The sequence below is a fragment of the Lichenostomus cassidix genome, chromosome 8 (genome assembly GCF_008360975.1).
Source record: "Lichenostomus cassidix isolate B80296 chromosome 8, HeHo_3.0, whole genome shotgun sequence".
Classification (NCBI taxonomy): domain Eukaryota; kingdom Metazoa; phylum Chordata; class Aves; order Passeriformes; family Meliphagidae; genus Lichenostomus; species Lichenostomus cassidix.
Genome location: NC_139489.1, coordinates 30252824 through 30271394, shown reverse-complemented (window position 1 = coordinate 30271394; position 18571 = coordinate 30252824). Strand labels below are relative to the sequence as shown.

The window sequence follows — 18571 nt, the reverse complement described above, 5'->3', positions numbered from 1 at the left end:
ACTAGCTTGTTGCCCGTAAAACTACTCCTGGAATATGGCGAGGTCACGTGCCTGCTGTAAATGCAAGCAATAGGTCTCCGGTTTTTGTATGTTTGGAGTTCATAATTCCGCATTGGGCTTTAAGGAGGTGGTTTTTTGCACCTAAATCGGAAACGTGCGAAATGCAGCAGTAGCGTTCCGGAAGGGTTAAGGATTGCTTTCACAATCCGAAGCATTAGGACAATGCTTTTAGGCACATGCTGTGGCTCTTGGCGACAGTTCAATACGAGTCTTACGAGTTAAACGTGTTGGTCTTTGTGGGCCGTAACTCAGCACATACTAAAAAAAAAATTACTCACTTCACTTCCATCTGCTCTGCACATGATGAGAAATATGTTGGTAGGGACATCTGAGAGGGTGATGAATGCCAACATAGCTGAGCTGGGCATGGAATACTTTTGATGGCCTCTCCGGGATGGCTGAGACATCACAGGAGCCTTTCTAAGCAGCCAGGGTTCACATCTGCCCGACTGACCCGGTGATGATACACCAGAATCAAAGCTGTAGAAAACAAAGTAATTTTGTGATCGCTTCCTGCTTATAAATACATAATAGCAATTATTTGTGTGGCTTTATTTCTTTGAAAGGCAGAAGAGAGAGCTTAAGACTCAGCATTTTGGATATTGTTTGGATTTTTCAAAGTAATAATTGTGAATATTGCATCCTTTTTGAAAGAAGAGAAACTAATATGCTTTCTTGTTTTCAGTTAAACATGCGTCAGGTATACTTTTCCTTCTTGTGGCTTCAAAACAGGTAAATGTTGCTTCTGAAATACAGAGTTTTAATTAACAAATGTTGGATTCGTGTACACCAGACTCTTGTATCAGGGAATTACAGAATTGGTTGTTGTAATTCTGGAATTGCCTGTAGAGTCTCAGTCAGGCCTCGTTTTTCTGCTGGGAAAAGGTCACGTGTTTATTTGTCCTGGAGAGTGTTTATGAGGCTCGTGTTGTTCCTGAACCGCTGCTCATCCTGTAACCAGACTGCAAGACTACCCCAGACCCCTTTATTCTTCCATTACTGCTGTTTCTCTGTTCACAGCAATAAATAATGTTTTGGGAAAACTGCCTGGAGGATGTTACAGAAAACATGTAACTGTGGGGATTGATGTTACGTAAATCTCAGAGCCTATGATGGTTTCAGTATAAGAGTAGTGGACAGAAGTGATTTCTGAAAACTCCATACTGAGGCTTTCTAATGTGCTTGTGATTGCTGGGGAAACTCCTAATTCTGCAAACATCTCCAAGTGTTTCATCTCTTCCAGATCTGCCCCCAGTTCTGGAGACTTGATGCTACTTTTTCCTAAGGTAAAAAAAATAATGTTGATAATTGAACGTAAAACGGTGCCTAATGTTTGTCTAGACAGTATCTTCTATTCTGATAACATCAAAAAGGAGCTTAATTCCCTGAACAAAGCTTTCCCTCTGGTGCCACAGTGATGACACTTATTTGCTACTCTTGACCAAGAGAGTGATGAGTACTTTTACCACCATAACAGTTTTCTGAGGCACAACAACTCAAAATTCCTATCAATGCTTTGACTGCTGGATATACTGTTCATAAAGTTTTTTTTCTTCCAGGATTTGAATACTTCTCATGAAAGATGTGTAGAAGGAACATCACCTGGTAAGAAATACATACTTTATGTAGGGGTTTCTTCCACAGAGTTGTTGAAATGCTGCAGTAAGTAGGGTGGGATGGTTTAAGGATTAATTTCTACTAAGAGAAGAAACATTTTATACTTGCTAGTATTCAAACTTTCTTTTTTGGGGAAAGCTTTTCAAAGCAATCACAAGCACTTATGGCTTGGTGCTGTGATTCCAAAACAGATACAGTGATGATGGCATAGTTCAGCAGAATATCCTGTGATGATCACTTCTGTGCTTCGCCCCTATCTGATGTGTCTGGCTCTTGTCTCTTAGCAGGAGCTGTGGGCTTGGCCACAAAGGTGGAAGGGATCTGATTTTATTTTCTATTGTTGTAGGCACTGGGAGATGAAGCTATAAGCTGTACAAGGTAAATACTGCGTTGCCTGCATCTGTGAAAAGCAATTTCTATCCCTGCTGTCTGGAAAGGTTGCTGTGTGATGACTGCATAGTTCAGCAGATTACCCGTGGTGATCACAGTTACTGTCTTTCGCCTCTGTCTGATGCAGCCTCCTGTAGCGTAGGCTATTTCAAACAAATCATGTGGGAAGCTGAAGGTGAAATGCTTTCTTCTGCTCCATGAATGTGTTTTGAAAATTTATCTCAGAACACCAGTAAGTGGTTTAAACATAAAACAATTAAATAGGATGGATGGAAAGCGTAGGATGTACTTGTGAAATTAAGCACAAAATACAGCAGAATAAGGTTAATCAGGTGTTAGTGCTCCAGGTTCTAAAAGTGTTTTGTTGCTTTGCAGGCTGCCCTGCACAGAGAAGCCCCATGCCTCTTGTGTGAGAAACTATTTCACCTGTTACTGATGTTGGTGAAGACAAGGCCTTCCTAATTGTAGGTAGTTAATATTTTTTAGATAAATGCTACTTTTGTCTGAGCTGCATTTGAGTTTGGGAGATTGCTTTTGAAGATGTTTGTGAATTTATTTTGGTTTTGGAAAGTGTGAGGCAAAGATAAGTACTGTGAATTTAGTGTCCAAAATGGTTTTCCTGGTTCTGCACAACTTGGATGGTTACACAGTGCTCATGTCACTGAACTCTGCAATTCAGAGGTTTGCTTCTTCCTGCAGTTTCAGCACTCTCTGGACCTGGGGAGTTGACATCTTGTAGTGTTTAAGAGTGCTGGGAACTGGCTTTACACCCTGCCTTTAGAAGGGGATGGGAGTGTTGCAGCCTACTGTAGATGATGTTGAATCAGGTCTCTGATCCCCATGAGGATAAAACTGGACCAAACTCTGATACGGTATTTTACTGGGACTGTTCTTATAACTTCCTGCCGGACCGTGGTAATAGAAAATTTTTCTCTGCAGGCTTCCAAATGTTTCTCTTTGTGAGGTAAGTACTTGTTTTAACTTCCCAAGTATTAACATTTTAACATAAGCCCAAAAGTTAAGTATTTTAACTGCTTGTCAGCTACAGAAAAGGGGCAAAGGCTTGGTGGCTGCTGCTTTCATCTCAGCCAGAATAGGAGGGTGTTTTAAAGGGGAACTGTTGGCTGAAGCCCAGTCTTGACAGGCTGGTGTGTGTTAAACTCTTCACTGTGACCTCTTGAAATGGCTCTGATGGCACTATTTGATTGTTTGCCCTCTTACCCATAGCAGCCTTGCCCCACAGGAGGGCTGTGTGGGGACTGCCAGTATGAGCTGCCTGTGTGATGAGATGTGACTGCCTTGACTTCAGTTGTGGAAGTCTGCAATTAGCTCTATCTGACTGCAGGCACCTGACTTGAATTTCATCCTCCTGTGCTTGTTTCTGTAGTGTTCTTATGGTTTGCTCTGTTCCAGGTATGCTGGAGCTTGGAAGTGGTACACCTGGTAGTGCTGCCAGCAAAGGTAAGTTGCTGACACAAAGGAGACTGGTCAGAACTGTGTGATACAGGGAATGAGGAAGTTACTAGATCTCGGCCTTTAATTACAGTGCAGCTGCAGCATTAAGCAGGGTTCTTGATAATTTTACTACCTTTATCAGATAAAAAGCCCACTGATTTGCCAGCAGCCTGCAGGATTCACTCACCTGAGGTGCTGCATATCTCATACTTTATAATTAACTGCTTTCTGTAACTGAGAAGAAATAGTGGGTACCATTTTAAATGTATGTCTGGTGTGGACTACTTGAATTCCTAATTATTGAGAAAAGCTCTGTGCTACTGGTTTGCCACAAATTCTGTGCTGAGTAAACACAGTACAATTATTTTCTGTTGAACTTCTTGCTGATTAAATTTAGTGGGCTGTTTCAGGGAGTAGCACTGATCTTGAATGCTCACGTGGTGAATTGTTTATCTTGGTGGCAAGATCAGAGCTCTTATGGTGATGTGAGTCAGGATATGGTTGGGAGTAAGATCTGAAATGCTGAAGTCAGATCACCCTTTAAGAAGAAACAAGTGATAAAACATTAAACTGTTCTAAGCATGTACTGTTTGTGATGAATTCTAAGCAATGGGAATCTCTCTGAAAGAGGCTGAGGAGAGCTCCTGTGCTGAAACAGTACCCGCATTCACACTCTTAAGATCACTGCCAAGAAGAGTATGTTAGTACAATTTAACTTCTTTACAGGGTGAAGCTAGTGTCAAGTTTGTGAAAAGCAAGATGGGTGTGTCTGAGGTAAGTGTAGAGTAAATAAGGTTTGATAATTTCTGGAATACTGTTACTCTGAATGCATAGATAGTGATGTCTAAAATTAGTCCTGTAAGAGAGCTGATTTGTCTTCCCTTTATTGTATCAGGCTGTTCTGTGGGCAGCATTGTAGCACTTCACTCTGGAATTTAAAAAAAAAATCTGTCTGCTGTGGCTGTCACTTCTCAGCAGTTTTTACTAATCTTTACATTGGCTCTACTCAAATTTGGCTCAAGTTCTAGATGATTGCTGTACAAACTTGTTTCCAAACTGGTTCTCTCTTTAAAAGATGGTTTTTATCTTGAAAACCTATGGGACTTCTCTTTTAGGGTTTTAACATTATGAAATACAACTTTGTGTTGGGAAAGACAGTATCACAAAGCAAAGCAGTAGCTTTATACTTTCCCTGATTATTCCAATGTTAGTAATTCTATATTTCCAGTTTAGTTAGGATTTGTAAGCTTTGTGTATCCTATTTGTGTTTTGCCATTTGAATTTGAGTTGCCAGTTGAAAGTCACCTTCTAGGTAAAATAGTTTGGATAGAAATTCACAGATAAATAAACTTTGCATATAATGCTTCTGTCTGTTATTCTGAAAGTACTTCTCTCTTCATTAGGGAAAGACGGCTGTCTGCAGCCTCTCTGGGTAAGTCCACACAATATGAATTGTATTAAAACTTCTGGGAATATTTGTAGCCACTGATGAAATTGATTCTGCCAAATGAAGAACTGTGATATTACCCTTTCCGTTCCACTTTCCTCTGAGGTTACAAAGCTGTTGTGGAGCTTTTAGCAGCTGTGCTACTGCATATGCTAACTGTGTTTTCTTGATTTAGGTGAGGAGGCAACTCTGAACCTAATGTATGAAGAACTGAGAAGGTGAGTGCTGTAATAAAATTTATTTGCTGGAACAAGTGATGATAACCTTAACTTGAACTCTCTCACTGAACAGAGATGAAATTCTAAGGTCTGAAATGTTCCCAGCAATTGTCTTGTCCTGGTTTGGTGCTTTATAATGGTTCTTACGTCTGTCTTAATAGGTGGAAGATTGCTGATAAATGAATTACACTTGCATGAGCAGCAATAAAGAAGCTGATGTGTTTTTACCTCACTGGTAGTGTTTGCCTGACACTGATTGAAGCCAGTAAAAATCTGCAAACTTGTTGTGACTTTTCTGACTGGAACAACTTATGTAAAACAGCTCTAGACTAGTATATTAAAACTTTTAATGCCTGGTTTAAAGAGACTAAACAAGGTCAAACGCTAGTCCTGCAAGTGTCTTGTCACCTTGCTGGTGTGCAGGCTGCAGGTGACGTGACCATTGCCCATATTTGGACAAAGCTAATTTAAGGAGCAGTTCAAGTGTTCTAGGTGAGAGCTAAACGTACTATTTGTATATTTGCTACTAAAATAATTGGCCACCTGGTATTACGTTTTCAGGTGCAGATCTCAGAGCAAGTGTGCAGCTTGGACTTGGTAACCCTTTTCTAAGGGTTCTGGGTTTGAACAACACAACACTTGGCCTTCATGAGGGAAAAAAGTTCAGTGGAGAGGTGGGAGATTTTAATAATACTAATTTAAGAGAAAGTTACCGTTTAAATCACTAAGGCCTACTAAGATGTTTCTGCTTCCTTATGCTTATTAATGGAAGCTTGCTTCTCTGAAGAATTCATTTCAGTTCTTCCCTTGTCTTAGAGCTGATGTCAACAGGAGGAAAGTCAGCTCAGTGAAGCACTCCCTCTCCATAGCACTTCAACTAGTGCTTTAGCACGTCTAATGAGTAAAGCTGGATATCCAAACTGTTAAGCGGGATTATTATCAGATTATCAGTGTTGCCTAGAACTTTTCAATAAAAGGAGTAAGTTTGTTGTATCTCCCTCCCACTGCACCTGGTATGATTTTTGAATTACATTTTGCAATGCTTTTAGCCAGAATAGTATTTCATCTTAAAGAAAATAAATTTGACATTGCGTCCACATGCAAATTAAATCTCTTCTGCACTAAAGCAAAAGCCATTAATAGGGTCTGTTTTCATCCAGAGCTGATTAGTAGCCTCTTAATATTTGCCCCGTCATTTTACTTTTTAAAATACCACACTTCATTGTGCCTGTTAAAGAGCTTGAAGGGACTGTCATAGCCTGCAGTATAGAAGAAGTCTTCGTGGAATGGTTGGCCTCGGTTTCTTAAGGTTCTGGCCAGGGCTTCAGCTTCCTCAGCATATTTCTCTGGAGAGGCAAATCCACCAAAGGACCTGGTAAAAGTGAAATACAGAGATTTTTTTGGTTCAAGCCCCTGGCTTTAATTTTTAGACTAAAACCTCAGACTTGCAAAGCAAGTTTGAGCACTTGTGATGCAGTTTGTAGATGGCTCATGCAGAACTAGCTGTTAAGCAACATATGGGTATTAATGCTGTTTGCAAAGGTAACATTTAAAACAACCAAACACCCAAGTTGACCGATTCTCAAGAGTGTTAACAAAGGCCAGGCGTTGGTTTGGGTGCTTTTCCTGTAACAACTGCCATGCATACATGGCAGTTCAAGACTACGACTAAAGGGTGCTGGAGAAGTGGTTTAGATGTTCTGTAGCACTGTCTTCAGAGATGCAGCCTCCAGAATCATCTTCTAGGAAAGTCAATGCAGTTTTTAAGTGTTCACTAAAAATATCAGTGTTTTGCAATGTAGTCACTTCACTTTGTGTTTAAGACACCCAAGTATAAAGTTTCCTAATGGTTGGGTTTTAATAATTAAAACTCTGAACAGCAGAATATATCCACACTTAAAAATCATCTGTAAGAAGGCGTAGCCCACACTTAAGGGGGCAGCTAGTGATTTGGATTCATCTGGTGTCAACTGTGCTGGTTTTGCTTACCGGACAAAAAGAGCTGCTGCCTTCCGTTCCTCAATGAACACATCAGAGTCAGTGGGCTGGGGTGGGGAGTCCTGGAGTTCAAATGGCACAAAGAAAGAGATCTTGAAGTCTGTGCAGCCAGATTTTACCAGGCAGGTCACAGGCACCGTCATGTCAATCTTCATTTCTAGAGGAAAGGAAAAATAGTTGTCAAAGCTGCATCCTCCAGTTCCTCTACTGTTCTATACTATTGGGGTTCATGAGCTACTGGTACTTCTTGCCATTCAAAACCAGCATGTCCTACCTTTTTCGTTTTTTCCCTGGATGTAGTGGAAGAGTTTCCAGAAGCCCTGGCGCATTGCTTCTTTCTGGGTTTCTCCCCTAATGACTGTGCTGACCCACTTTGCTGTCTCATACTGACGCAGTTCATAGTCCTTTGCCTGAAAGGTACGAAAAGTCACAGTAACTGTGAGATGAGTGTTGACTGAAACTACTGGCTGCTTTTTCAAATCTGCAGGCAAGTATTGCAGTTACCATTGCCTCTGCTGAGCTCCATCGAGGAGACTGCAGGTCCAGGGACAGAAATGTTTGCTTGAAGGATTTGATCATGTTGCCAGAGCTGAAAGGCAGGTGCAGTTCATTGGCATTTCTTAAATCAATATGGCACTAGGGCTTTTCAGTTGTTGCTGAACTGGTTGAAGGCATGAAAATAGGCTGAAATCCTTTTAGCTCTGCAGGAACAGAGCACCAGGACCAAGAAACTACCTCTACTGGAGGAAGTGTCCTTTCAGGGTATGCTGCCCTTTTCCATGACAGGCATTTCCTGACAGCAAAGTGAGTTTCTGTAAGTGGGAGTTCTGTGAAAATCTGTAAGTAAAAAGGACTTCTATTTTGCTCCTGGATGAAAAGGCACTAGTGGTGTGGTGATCTGGCTTAACTATTGGGCCTCTCACTATAGCTGATAACTTTCTTAAAGGCCTTTAGCCTCAGAGTTGTGTGGATAAATGAGATTTTCTGCATTCATGAATGGATAACTATTTTCCTCCATAGCCTTCATAGGGGAGGAAAAAGGTAAAAACTTAAAAACTGTCCCAAACAAAGCAAGTGAAAATATTCAAAACCACAATTGAAATAATCACATCTGGTTAAAAGCTGAGATTTTAGTGGCCTTCATATATGACTTAAATTGTAAATCAGGCAGACAGTGGTGTATGACCTACATTCTGACAAAGTCTCGGTCTTCCGTTACATTACAATGTCCCTTGCTCTTCGTATTGCAAAGACAGCACATAATCAGTGAATATCTAGATTGTTAGATCATAGTATGTTATCTTCTCAGACTATAGCTTAATTACCTGTTTCTTGGGTAATGATGTGAGTTTTGTAAAATCGACTGCCTGGGTCTACTCAACATTCTTGCCTGTTCCATCTTGTGACATCTAGACTACTGTTGAATTCTACTAATCCCCTTCCATACTCTGCTTAGAGGTGGCTACAAAGAGTTTTCCTTGGGATCTGAAGTTAAAAAGTTTGTATTAAAACATACCATAAAAAGCACCTGCTGTTGGCACTGATTTCCCTTAGAATCCTTAAACTAAATAGTGTGTGGAGCCCCTTGCGTGTTGAGCTTTTCCCAGCAGCTCCTTCAGTTGTCACCACAGATCAAAGGAATGTCAGAACCACATGGCAGGATACTTGTGCCAGTACCCTTCCCTGTCCCAGCCTGAAGGTACGTCATCTCCAGCAGACCTGACCAAAATAATGGTTGCCAGCGACTACTGCACACTTGTACTCTGTTAATATAATAAACTTCATCAGTGGTATTTACAAATCAACAAAGCATAATAAAGCAGGAATCTGTATAATTAAAAGCAAATGCAAGCAATTACACTGAAACTTCCTGCAGTAAGTTATTGCTGTTTCAAAGACAAAGATGCTGCTTTGTTAGTTCACTTGCTCTGCTGCAACATGACAGAAAATACATGCCTCTTCATATGCTCCCTGGGTACATGAGAAAGCATAGTAATAGAAGTTTAACACTTGTAGTAGCTACTGAAAAAGCTGGTTCCTCTCTGCCCTTGGAATTCCAGCCCCTTCCCAACACACCTTTCCTTAACTGCTGGATAGATTTCACAGCTCTTGCTTTTATAACTTTATGGCTAGGACTGTCAGTGACTGGGTGATAGAGATATTTTTTAATTACATAAAATAGTGCTTTAGGATGGGAGGGACAAATAGAAGAATCCTACAGATACTTGCAGTTGCATTCATTCTAGATGTGCAGGAAAGCTGTATGGGTGGATATTTGAAAGATCCATCTATTTGTATAAATATGTCTATAGGGTGTTTTAAGTTTTCCTACAGCTGTTCATACATGGGCCAGAGGGACAGAAAGGCAGGTTCCACTGCTGACACAAGTAAGTGTAGCCAGAATATGCCATTCCACAAGCTACTAGTGCTAGTAAGGAAATGAAGAAGGTAGACATACTTACATTTTCAGCTGTCCTTGTCCTACCTGTTGCAGTCTAGCTGTTGCAGTCCAGCTCTCTTGCAGAGGCTGTACATCCTCATAAGGTGTATGTCAGTGTTTATTTGAGTTTGGGCAAGCTCCTCCCATGCCTCAGCCCTACTGGAGGGGGCTACTGTTACGAAAACCAGAAGGCTGGAGACTTGTGCTGCTCTGGGCCTCATTGGAGAATCCCCACGCAAATGCCAAAAGCCCCACCTACTGCCCACGAGGCAATACTGGGACCAGTGTATGATCTGGCTCCGTAAACAGTTTTGCACCCTTGTGTAACTTCCCCGGTTGCTATGGCTGTGTGCCCACTTATGTCAGGGTCAGCGGCAAATTTTGTGCTTTGGGAGAAAGGATTTTGCATAAATAACGTGTGTGTCCAGTCCCCCCGCCGACTCAGATTACGGGAGAGTGGTGCTATACAGAATGCCAGCTTTTCCTTTTTACCCCGGGGTAAAAGGTAGGTAGAAATCTGGCTGCACACTCTGCTGAGACCATCCTCACGAGATTTTTGCTGGCATGCTATGAAAGACAGACAGTGTTCTCTGATGGGTGGCTGTTCTGAGTGGTATTTGAGGCTAATCAGCCCTCTTAGCCCTTGGATATCTGCCCAAAGGGGTTATACAAAGCTTTTGTGAAATCCTGTCCTGCTTATAATACACACAGTGAAGCTGGACTCTTCATTTAACCAGCTGCAGCTCCAGACATAGTTAGGTACCAGCACAATAGGGCAGATTAAACTCCGCAGTTTGTATTCTGAGAACACCTCCCAGTTTGTCATGGTTTGTGCAAATTCCTTGCAGCCAAATTCAGCTAAGCTCTTGGGGACATTTGACATCAATAGCTGGGAATGACTTTTAATGGGAAACACACTTTGCTTGCAGGGAGCTTCATCAGGATGCTGTGTGATACGCTCCTATTCTGAAAAGGGAAATAAAACCATGCCAAATGGCAATTGTGAATTTATCTCTAAAGCCGCAAAGCTCTCCAGAGCCACAGAAGAAGGTGGTGTACAGAGTCATTTACTACTGGAGTTTATTAGAACAGGCTGAGGCCTGAAATGCAGAACCAGTTCTCTGCATACTTTGTGCTTTTTGTTTTATTTTTATGTAAAATGTTTCTCAATTTTGCCTGTGGACTGCTTGGGTCAAACAAGAACACTAGGAGGGTGTTTGGAGGAGCAGAAGCTGCTTGGTCTTTGTTCGGGAACTACAGGTGTGCAAAGACATGAACTGGTGTGAGGTAAGCTGTTGTCTTACTCTGTCACCCCAGGGATGGGAGTGCTTTTGAACACATCCAGAGTAGAGAAGGCCATATGAAAATACCCATCAACAGTAGTTTAGCAAAGCAAAACAAGTTTACCCAATGATGAGCACTGAGAAGTATTACCTTGGAAGGGGGGTAATTGCTCTGTAGAATAAACACAAGCCCACAGTGGATTCTTCATTTGGTTTCTGAGCAGAGAGGCCCAGAACAAACCCTCAGTGAGTTTGTATCTGTCCAGCTGATGTCCCTGACAAAGAGCTGACTGTTCCTGGTGGAGCACCCCCTGGCTGGAGAACAATCCTCAGTGTTTTCCTGAGAGATTGTTTTCCAGCATTCTTGTTTTTACACGTAAACATTGAGAGGACATGTCAACAGCTGCATGAGACAGAAGGGCAGGCATGGGGATTCCAAACTGTAGGGAATGGGGATGGGATTATGATGAAAGCTGACACACTGTATCACTAGTACCTCTGAAGAGTGGAAAATCCAAATATGCAGCAGCCATTAAGTCTCAAAGGTTCTGTGACACATCTATGTAGTGTCATAAATATGCATTTGGGACTTGGCTGACATTTTCTAGAACAGCTGACAAAGCAGTATTTTTCTCTACCCTTGCATTAAGGAGCACAAGCACATAAAAGCACATGGTGTGTACCTTAATTTTACTGTCTTCATCTGTGCTGGAGCACTGTAATGAACGGGTACTTAAATAATAGCTTTGACTGGATAAGGACAAGGACAAGCCTGTGATAAAATCACTTGTGATTTCCCCTTTTCATCTCTGTAACAAGACCTTAAGCAACACTCTCCACAGCAAAACAGCTTCCATCTGCTCTGTGGCAGTATTACAATTACTGCTGTCACATCCATGCAGTTGTGTTTTAAGTTACCTTTATCCCTAGAGGCAAGCACAGACTGCACAAAAAGCAGGAATCTTTTCCACTGACCTAGTTGTGTCAGGACTGGAGGAACCCAGGGAAAAAAGTTTATTGTTACAGTGTGGTTAATGGTAACTTTGAGTCATGTTTTTGCAGCTGACAAGTCTGTAGTGTAATAAGAAGAATTGGGGTGTGAGAGACAGACAGGGATATGTGGTCACTCACGTTTTATCAAGTGGTCTCAACCCAAAGCCTCAGGCAGTTCTGTGTTGCTGCCTAAGCCTGTCAGAGAATCTTTGACAATGATTTTATTTAAAAAGAACTGAATCTCTTCACATATAAATGGCTTTTACTTTGGCAAACATACGCTCATCACATGGTGCAGAAACCTCACTTCACAACAAAAGAGTTGAGCATGTAATGTTACTGTAGTTACTGTCCAGGGCAGCAAAAGTATCCTTATAAGTTGTTGAAAGAACTGTTGTTTACTGCAAATTCATCTCCCAAAAGAAGCCTCTTATCTCCTTGCTGTAAAAAAGACTCCATTTTACATCATATTCATTCATGGAAAATGAAGACACAGAAGTGTACCATCCTTTAAAGAAGCAGTTGAATGTACTGTAGTACTGTTCCAAGGAGGTTCCTTATTATCCTTCAAAATTGTGGGAAGGAAATCTGCAGTGAGGTAGTATTTAGACCTTATGCTCTTACCTACAGATTTTATGGCAGCAGGGGGAATTTGTTACCATTGGATTCACCTTCAGCCAAAAATCACCTGCTTTCTGGAAATGTGTATGTGGATTTTGTCCATGTTTTTGCCTGATTCCACCTAGTTTGTTACAAATGACACATGAAACTACTGCATCTCCCAGCTTAGTGTCAGTGTTACCTAAATCTGCTGAATGAGTGATTCTGTGCTCACTTCATCAGAGAAGGCATGGAACTGGCTGCACTTGACCAAATAAAAAGCTTCCTACACCCAGCACCATTCCAGAGCACTCCTGACTTGGCATTTTCCAAGATTTCTCTGCTGAGGCTCACATTTTGAAACCATTTTAGGTTTCGGGAATTAATCCCAAATGAATCCGTGCTTCCAGCTACCATGAAAAATATTCCAAAACCTTTCTGTCTTCTGTGCATGGAGCCCAGAGAGAAACTATCTCAGCTTTATATACTGGTTTGTTCACTGGTTTATTTCTATATTAAGGGTTATTTTTAATATGGATCTGTTTTGGGATCTAGCTAGAAACTGAGTTCCACAAACAATTGTCTTGGCAAACTTCTTTAGCTAGTGAAAGAAGTTACCTAGATCCACAGAAACTTCCAGACCTCTCTGAGTGCTGAGAGGAAATTAATTCATCATTCCCTACAATTTCATCCACATTCTGGTCTTGACCAATACTTCTCAGAAACAAGAACATGAAACAAGGTAAATTTTTATCTTTAAGATAGGAATGTATCATTAAGGGAAGGAGGTAACAGTGCTTGCTAGAAAAAAGAAGTCTTGACACAAGTTTATTGCATTGCTATTTTTGCTTTTTTATAGTGGTGTTTAGCAGTGACTTAAGCCTAAAGTGCGACAGAGTACACCTTGTTTGCAAACACAGCTCTGAAGAGGAAACAGCTTTCTGGGCAGTAACATAGAAAGCATTTTCTTTCTTTGATTCCCCTTGCCAGAATTTTAAGATGATCTTTTCCTTCTCTTTTTCTTCACCTGCTTTTGCTCTCTCCTTCTCTGCCTCCCTCTCTCTCACTCTCCACCTGCTCCAGTCTATGTGCTACGTGGAGTGAAACCACATGGCAGCTCCCCTGCCCAGGACCTGGGTTAAGCTCCTGACTGTGCTGAAGAGTTGTTCTGAAATGGTGGGAACAGCCCCACAAGTCTGAAAATTACCCAGAGATGCAGAAATTACCCTAGAGAGCTCAGGGTTTCCCTATATAGTCCCAAGAACCTGAGAACATGTCCAGAGATGATGGAAACAGGCCCAGAGAGTAGGGATTAATATGTTAATGAAAATATTTTCCTTAAAATAACATTTTCTACTTCTTCCAAAAAGGCATGAAGCTATAACTGGAACTGAGGGTTTGTCTCCTAAGCTTCTCCCTCATCTTACTGACATGAGTGTGAATCATGTCAGAACTTCTCCCATCTTTTAACAATGGGGATGTTGGTAGTGGATGTGGGAGTTTGGTGAGCACTTCTGTTCTTTAGCTGATGTAAGGCCTCCAGAGAGGGATTCTTCAAGAATCCGGTCTCTCTCCTGTCCATTCCCAGAATGAGCCAATGCTGCACTCTGCAGCAGATGGCACTGTTGGTTGTATTCAGAGGTGAGCTTCACTTGAAAAGTAACATCCCTCACACTCTCTTGGTTGCCACTGGTCACTTCAGCTCCAGTGCACCTTGATAGTTCTTTCCATTTCCAGACATAAATTTGATTATACTTTTGTTGACTCTTAATGGCAAAGCATCTTAACATCTAAAAAATTAACAACTTGGTGCCTTAATCATCTTTTATGCAGCAGACACATCAGCCTGAATTAGAGAATCACAGAACAGTTTGTGTTTGAAGGGGCCTTAAAGAGCTTATAGTTTGAACTCCCTATCGGGGAATGTCTGTGTAAGAGAGTTAAGAAAATGCTAAGTTGGGAAAATCCTCCAGGTTATGCTTAATTCTAGAACAGTCAAACTGGCAAGTTTTCAGGTAGAATCAACAGAAAACTTAATAGTGTAAAATGCAAATTTAGGATCTGAGAAGTCATTATTTATTTTGATTTTTACACCTTTAGATTTAGGGCAGAGTAAATGAGGGAGGGAGGGAGATAATGACATCACATCCAATCCCCAGATGTTGTACTTCTGAATAGCAGCCCGCCATGATGGTATTTAACAATTTAATCACTTTCACAGGTGCGCTCTTTCTGAATTTTCATTTAGGCTTGAGTACTTATTTGTTCTGCAAATAGACTTGGGTCTGTCTTTGAAAGAAAATTACATCTGGATACATTTACTTATTGCAGAGAAAAAGAGACAAAAGCATAGTGTAATTATGCCAGACCAGAAGTGCCCTTGAGAAATGGGAAAGCCCAGATGTCAAAACTGTATATATGTAAAGTGAACTGTGATTTGGGGAAAATAGAAGTAAAGGATGGGTGGTAAGTTGTAGTCAGTGTAGAAAGAATTGGAAAAGTTTATACAGTAACAACAAAAAGTCTGAAGGAGACTTGCAGGGCCTTTGGCTTTAGTAATTAAGCTCCTTCAGCAAATAATTTATTTGAATAATGGAGTTCTTATTAAATATATGGGTCCACCCTGTTGGCATATGGCAGCAAAAGAGTGTTTATAACTTCGCTATTTGAAATTACCTTATGACGTTATTTAAATAAGCTTTTGACATTCATCTTCTTTTCCTTATAGAAAAGTTGCTAAAATCTATTCAAAACTGTGTTTTTATCGCTATACTTTGGAAAAATAGCAACTGCGTTTTGTTGCTGCTTTCACTGGTGTCCTTATTGCCCTCTGAGTCTTGGCACCACTGACACTGTACTGTTTATTTGCAAGTGGGAAGACACTTTTTCAGTCACAAGGTGCTGCAGCTGCAGACAGCTTGAACTCCTCTTCTGCCTTACCTGAAATTTACAGTGCAGATTTTGGAACCTGGATGTCAGTTCATGTATTCAGGTTCTCCTGAATGTAAATTCCCACAGCCATTGAAGCATTCCTTTTGGCTAAAGCACAGGGGTGTGGGTTTTTTTGGTTTTTTTTTTTCCTGGTATTTCAGAAAGTCTTAGAATCTTTACCATCATTTTCTTAATTGCATTTCTTCCACAAGTAAGCAAAGACTGCCCTGAAACAGGAAACCCTCGGTGTGTGATAGTGGGGGAGACGGACAGGGGCTGTGAGGGGAGTCAGAAACAGTGACCAAATATGGGAAGACAGTCCAAACCCTGAACTGAGGAGGTGATTGGCTGGGCCAACTCTAAAATTTCTCAAAATGTCTCTGAACCACTGTAAGATACTAAACTCCTCTAGGCATCTCTAAACTACTCTGTACGTCTTCTAAATTGCTCTAAAATCCTTTAATCAGCTCTAAAGAGCTGTAGGGAACTCCGTATTTCTCAAACGAGGCAATTGCCTCAAATGAGATGTAATTTCCACAACTCTAAGCAATCTCTAAACCACTCCAAAACTCTTTTAATCAACTCTAGACTGCTACTGAACCATGTTAAATACCTTCAACACTTTATTGCCACCTTTAAAATACCTTTACACTGTTGTGGTTTAGGGATCCACCACATCACACTTCCTGAAACAGCTCTAAAGATCTGAAAAATAGTTCCAAATTCCTCCAGAACTCCTCAGAGGCACACTAAGTAGTTCTGAGGTGCTGTAATATCTCTTCATAGAGTGCTTGAGTCCTCTAAACTTCACTAGCATCTTTCTAAACCTCCTCTAAGCAGCTTTTAGATTCATCTGTATCTAGAACTCCTCTGTATTGATTTGAAGATCTGTGAATTTCCTCTGGGCCTCTTAAACTCCTCTAAGGACCTCTAAACCTCCTTGAATATGCTGTGAGGTACTCTGAACCCCTCTAAAATACCACTAGACAGCTACAAAACACTTCTGAGGAGCTCTGAAAAAGCTATTATTACACTCCGAAGTTACACCTTTTAAAATCTTTTAACTGATTCTAAAACACTCCAGAGTGCTAAACCAGTGTGAACTTCTTTAAAGAACTCCACAATACTCTAGAAAGCTTAAAGACCTCTAAAATGCACTACCACTGCTCTACAACCTATCTCAACAGTCTAAAACTCTTCTAATTGGCTACAAACAACAGTTGGAAGTTACAGATTCCTCTAAAATTTCCACTGTGAAAATCCTCTAAACAACACTACTACTCTGCTTAAAGTAGCTGTAAAATGCTTCAAAACAGATCTCAAGCCCTCCTCATTTTTCTTGCCACTGCTCTAGAACTCCTTTCTGCAGTTCTGGAACTCCTGCTTAGAGACAGTGCTAAAACTCTTCTGAAGCCCTCTTAAACCACTCTGAACTGCTCTAAGTTGATGTAACTCCTCTTAACCCCCTATAAACAGTTCTAAGCAGCTCTAAAGTCCTGTGAAGTGTGCCTGAACTCCTGTAAAGCACTAAACTGCTTTAGCTCTTCTAAACCTCTTCTCACCACCTCAGAGCACCTCTAAACTGATTTAAAGCTGCTCTATGTTGCTGCAAGCAGCACTAATGTCTCTAAATGCATCTAAAATGCCTCTAAATGTCTGCTGTACAACTCTGAACTCCACCATGCAGCTTTAAAATTGCTCTGAAGAGCTCAAGGCAGCTCTAAAACCCTTGTATGCCAATCTGTGACTCCTACAGAGTTTTATGCAGCTCTAAACCACTCCAGGCTACTGTAAATCTTCTGTCTGGTGCTGTCAACAGCATGAAGTAGCTCTAAAACTGCATTAAAATATGTAGAAAACCATGTTGACTTTCTCTAAATGGCTCTGTAGAACACTGAATTGTCTCTGAACTTCCAGAAATACACTGGTGCTTTGGGGAGGTGGAAGAAGTTGTGAGAGCTGGAACTGTTGAGCCTGGAGAAAGAGAAATTAAGCATGGGAAAGGAAGAGTGTAGAGAAAGGAAGAACAAGATGAGCCTCTAAGAAAAGGGAAATACACGTGCTTTGTGAGGAGATGCTAGTAAGGCCAAACCCCAGAGAAAGTGATCTCTGCATGCTAACAGCCCACGGTGAGCATATTTTGGAGTGGAGGAGGAATACCACAGCCCCAAACTGCTGGGATTATTATGTGAATACATTAAAAATGTGCTCCTGGATCACACAACGGGGGATTGTTCTCTCTGTGAGCACTGGGTGCTCTGAAAACATGCTCTAATGGCAGTTGTGAAAATGCACACTGAAGACAATTTTTAAAAATATTTTTTGAAAGTGTATTGCTATTAATCTATTCAGGGCAGTACCTTGCCTTATGGAGTGCTAGTAGTCTGCTGTTCAGATCTACTGGGAGCAGATTTGACTCCTGGCCCAGCTGTGGCTCTGATGGGAGAGAGGATTGTGCTGTGCACAGCTGCCATGGAGCCCACACTCCACATTGGACACGGTACACATCTGGTAAAACCACATGTTGGGCTGCATGCGAGGAACAGGTGGCCTGAGCTCCATTTGTCTTTCTCACACACGGACATGGATCCGTCCATGTGTCCCAGAGCAGGGACACTGCACTGTCATTGGGAGTGCTTCCAGCACCTCGGCAGGTCTGAGAAGACAACATTAGGTGAGATATTTAGAAGAAATTCCTCCCTGTGAAGGTGGTGAGGCCCTGGCACTGGTTGCCCAGGGAAGCTGTGGCTGCCCCATCCCTGGAAGTGTCCAAGGCCACGTTGGATGGGGCTTGGAGCAACCTGGTCTAGTGGAAGGTGTCCCTGCCCATGGCAGGGGGTGGCACAGGGTGACCTTTTAAGGCCCCTTCCAACCCAAATAATTCCAAGATTTTATGTTTGTCTCCATCCTATTAATATTTAGCGGTTCATTTATTTATTTTGATGTTGAAGTTTGCAGATAATGATGAATAACCCAAACTAGCCTTATCTCTTGCACAGAGTGTGAGCAGTAGGAGCCTACCAGGAGCAGTAGGGTCGCGGCTGTGCTGAGGGGCCATGGGGGGCTGCGGGGCCGGCAGAGGATGCGCTGGGCAGGGGCAGGCTGGGTGGAGATGGGGAAGCTGATATGGAGGGTACGG

The 18571-nt window shown here is 41.6% G+C and overlaps 2 protein-coding genes and 7 non-coding genes across 11 annotated transcripts in view; 8 read left to right on the top strand and 1 right to left on the bottom strand.

The window, feature by feature from the left end:
* NPL (N-acetylneuraminate pyruvate lyase) overlaps positions 1-18571 on the top strand; it is a 28104-nt gene that overhangs the window by 441 nt on the left and 9092 nt on the right. The window contains exons 2-12 of one of the 3 annotated variants that reach the window (XR_014853881.1): positions 746-792; positions 1304-1346; positions 1620-1665; positions 2024-2055; positions 2443-2535; positions 3007-3031; positions 3481-3528; positions 4249-4296; positions 4926-4954; positions 5145-5187; positions 5349-5419. Coding sequence is in view for 1 of the 3 variants with exons in the window: in XM_085068758.1 (XP_084924884.1) it covers positions 5168-5187 (20 nt within the window). In the remaining 2 variants the exon portion in view is untranslated. Of the gene's footprint in view, positions 1-745; positions 793-1303; positions 1347-1619; positions 1666-2023; positions 2056-2442; positions 2536-3006; positions 3032-3480; positions 3529-4248; positions 4297-4925; positions 4955-5144; positions 5188-5348; positions 5420-16116; positions 18107-18571 lie in introns of those variants that run through there. The other 2 variants (XM_085068758.1, XM_085068756.1) reach the window with 2 other exon arrangements.
* LOC146434263 (small nucleolar RNA SNORD74) lies at positions 350-428 on the top strand. The gene has a single exon (XR_014853901.1). It is a non-coding gene; the product is annotated as a small nucleolar RNA SNORD74 (small nucleolar RNA).
* On the top strand, positions 1165-1231 carry LOC146434262 (small nucleolar RNA SNORD75). Its single transcript, XR_014853906.1, has one exon. It is a non-coding gene; the product is annotated as a small nucleolar RNA SNORD75 (small nucleolar RNA).
* LOC146434261 (small nucleolar RNA SNORD24) lies at positions 1468-1549 on the top strand. The gene has a single exon (XR_014853893.1). It is a non-coding gene; the product is annotated as a small nucleolar RNA SNORD24 (small nucleolar RNA).
* On the top strand, positions 1866-1946 carry LOC146434260 (small nucleolar RNA snR60/Z15/Z230/Z193/J17). The gene has a single exon (XR_014853902.1). It is a non-coding gene; the product is annotated as a small nucleolar RNA snR60/Z15/Z230/Z193/J17 (small nucleolar RNA).
* Positions 2113-2197, top strand: LOC146434259 (small nucleolar RNA snR60/Z15/Z230/Z193/J17). The gene has a single exon (XR_014853903.1). It is a non-coding gene; the product is annotated as a small nucleolar RNA snR60/Z15/Z230/Z193/J17 (small nucleolar RNA).
* LOC146434258 (small nucleolar RNA SNORD79) lies at positions 4107-4182 on the top strand. The gene has a single exon (XR_014853888.1). It is a non-coding gene; the product is annotated as a small nucleolar RNA SNORD79 (small nucleolar RNA).
* On the top strand, positions 5003-5077 carry LOC146434257 (small nucleolar RNA SNORD47). Its single transcript, XR_014853899.1, has one exon. It is a non-coding gene; the product is annotated as a small nucleolar RNA SNORD47 (small nucleolar RNA).
* Positions 5189-9812, bottom strand: HEBP2 (heme binding protein 2). Its single transcript, XM_085068764.1, has 5 exons — positions 9648-9812; positions 7690-7774; positions 7460-7595; positions 7177-7342; positions 5189-6559 (listed from the first exon to the last, which is right to left on the bottom strand). The coding sequence occupies exons 2-5, from the start codon at positions 7762-7764 to the stop codon at positions 6385-6387; spliced, it is 552 nt and encodes a 183-aa protein (XP_084924890.1). The 5' UTR covers positions 7765-7774; positions 9648-9812; the 3' UTR covers positions 5189-6384.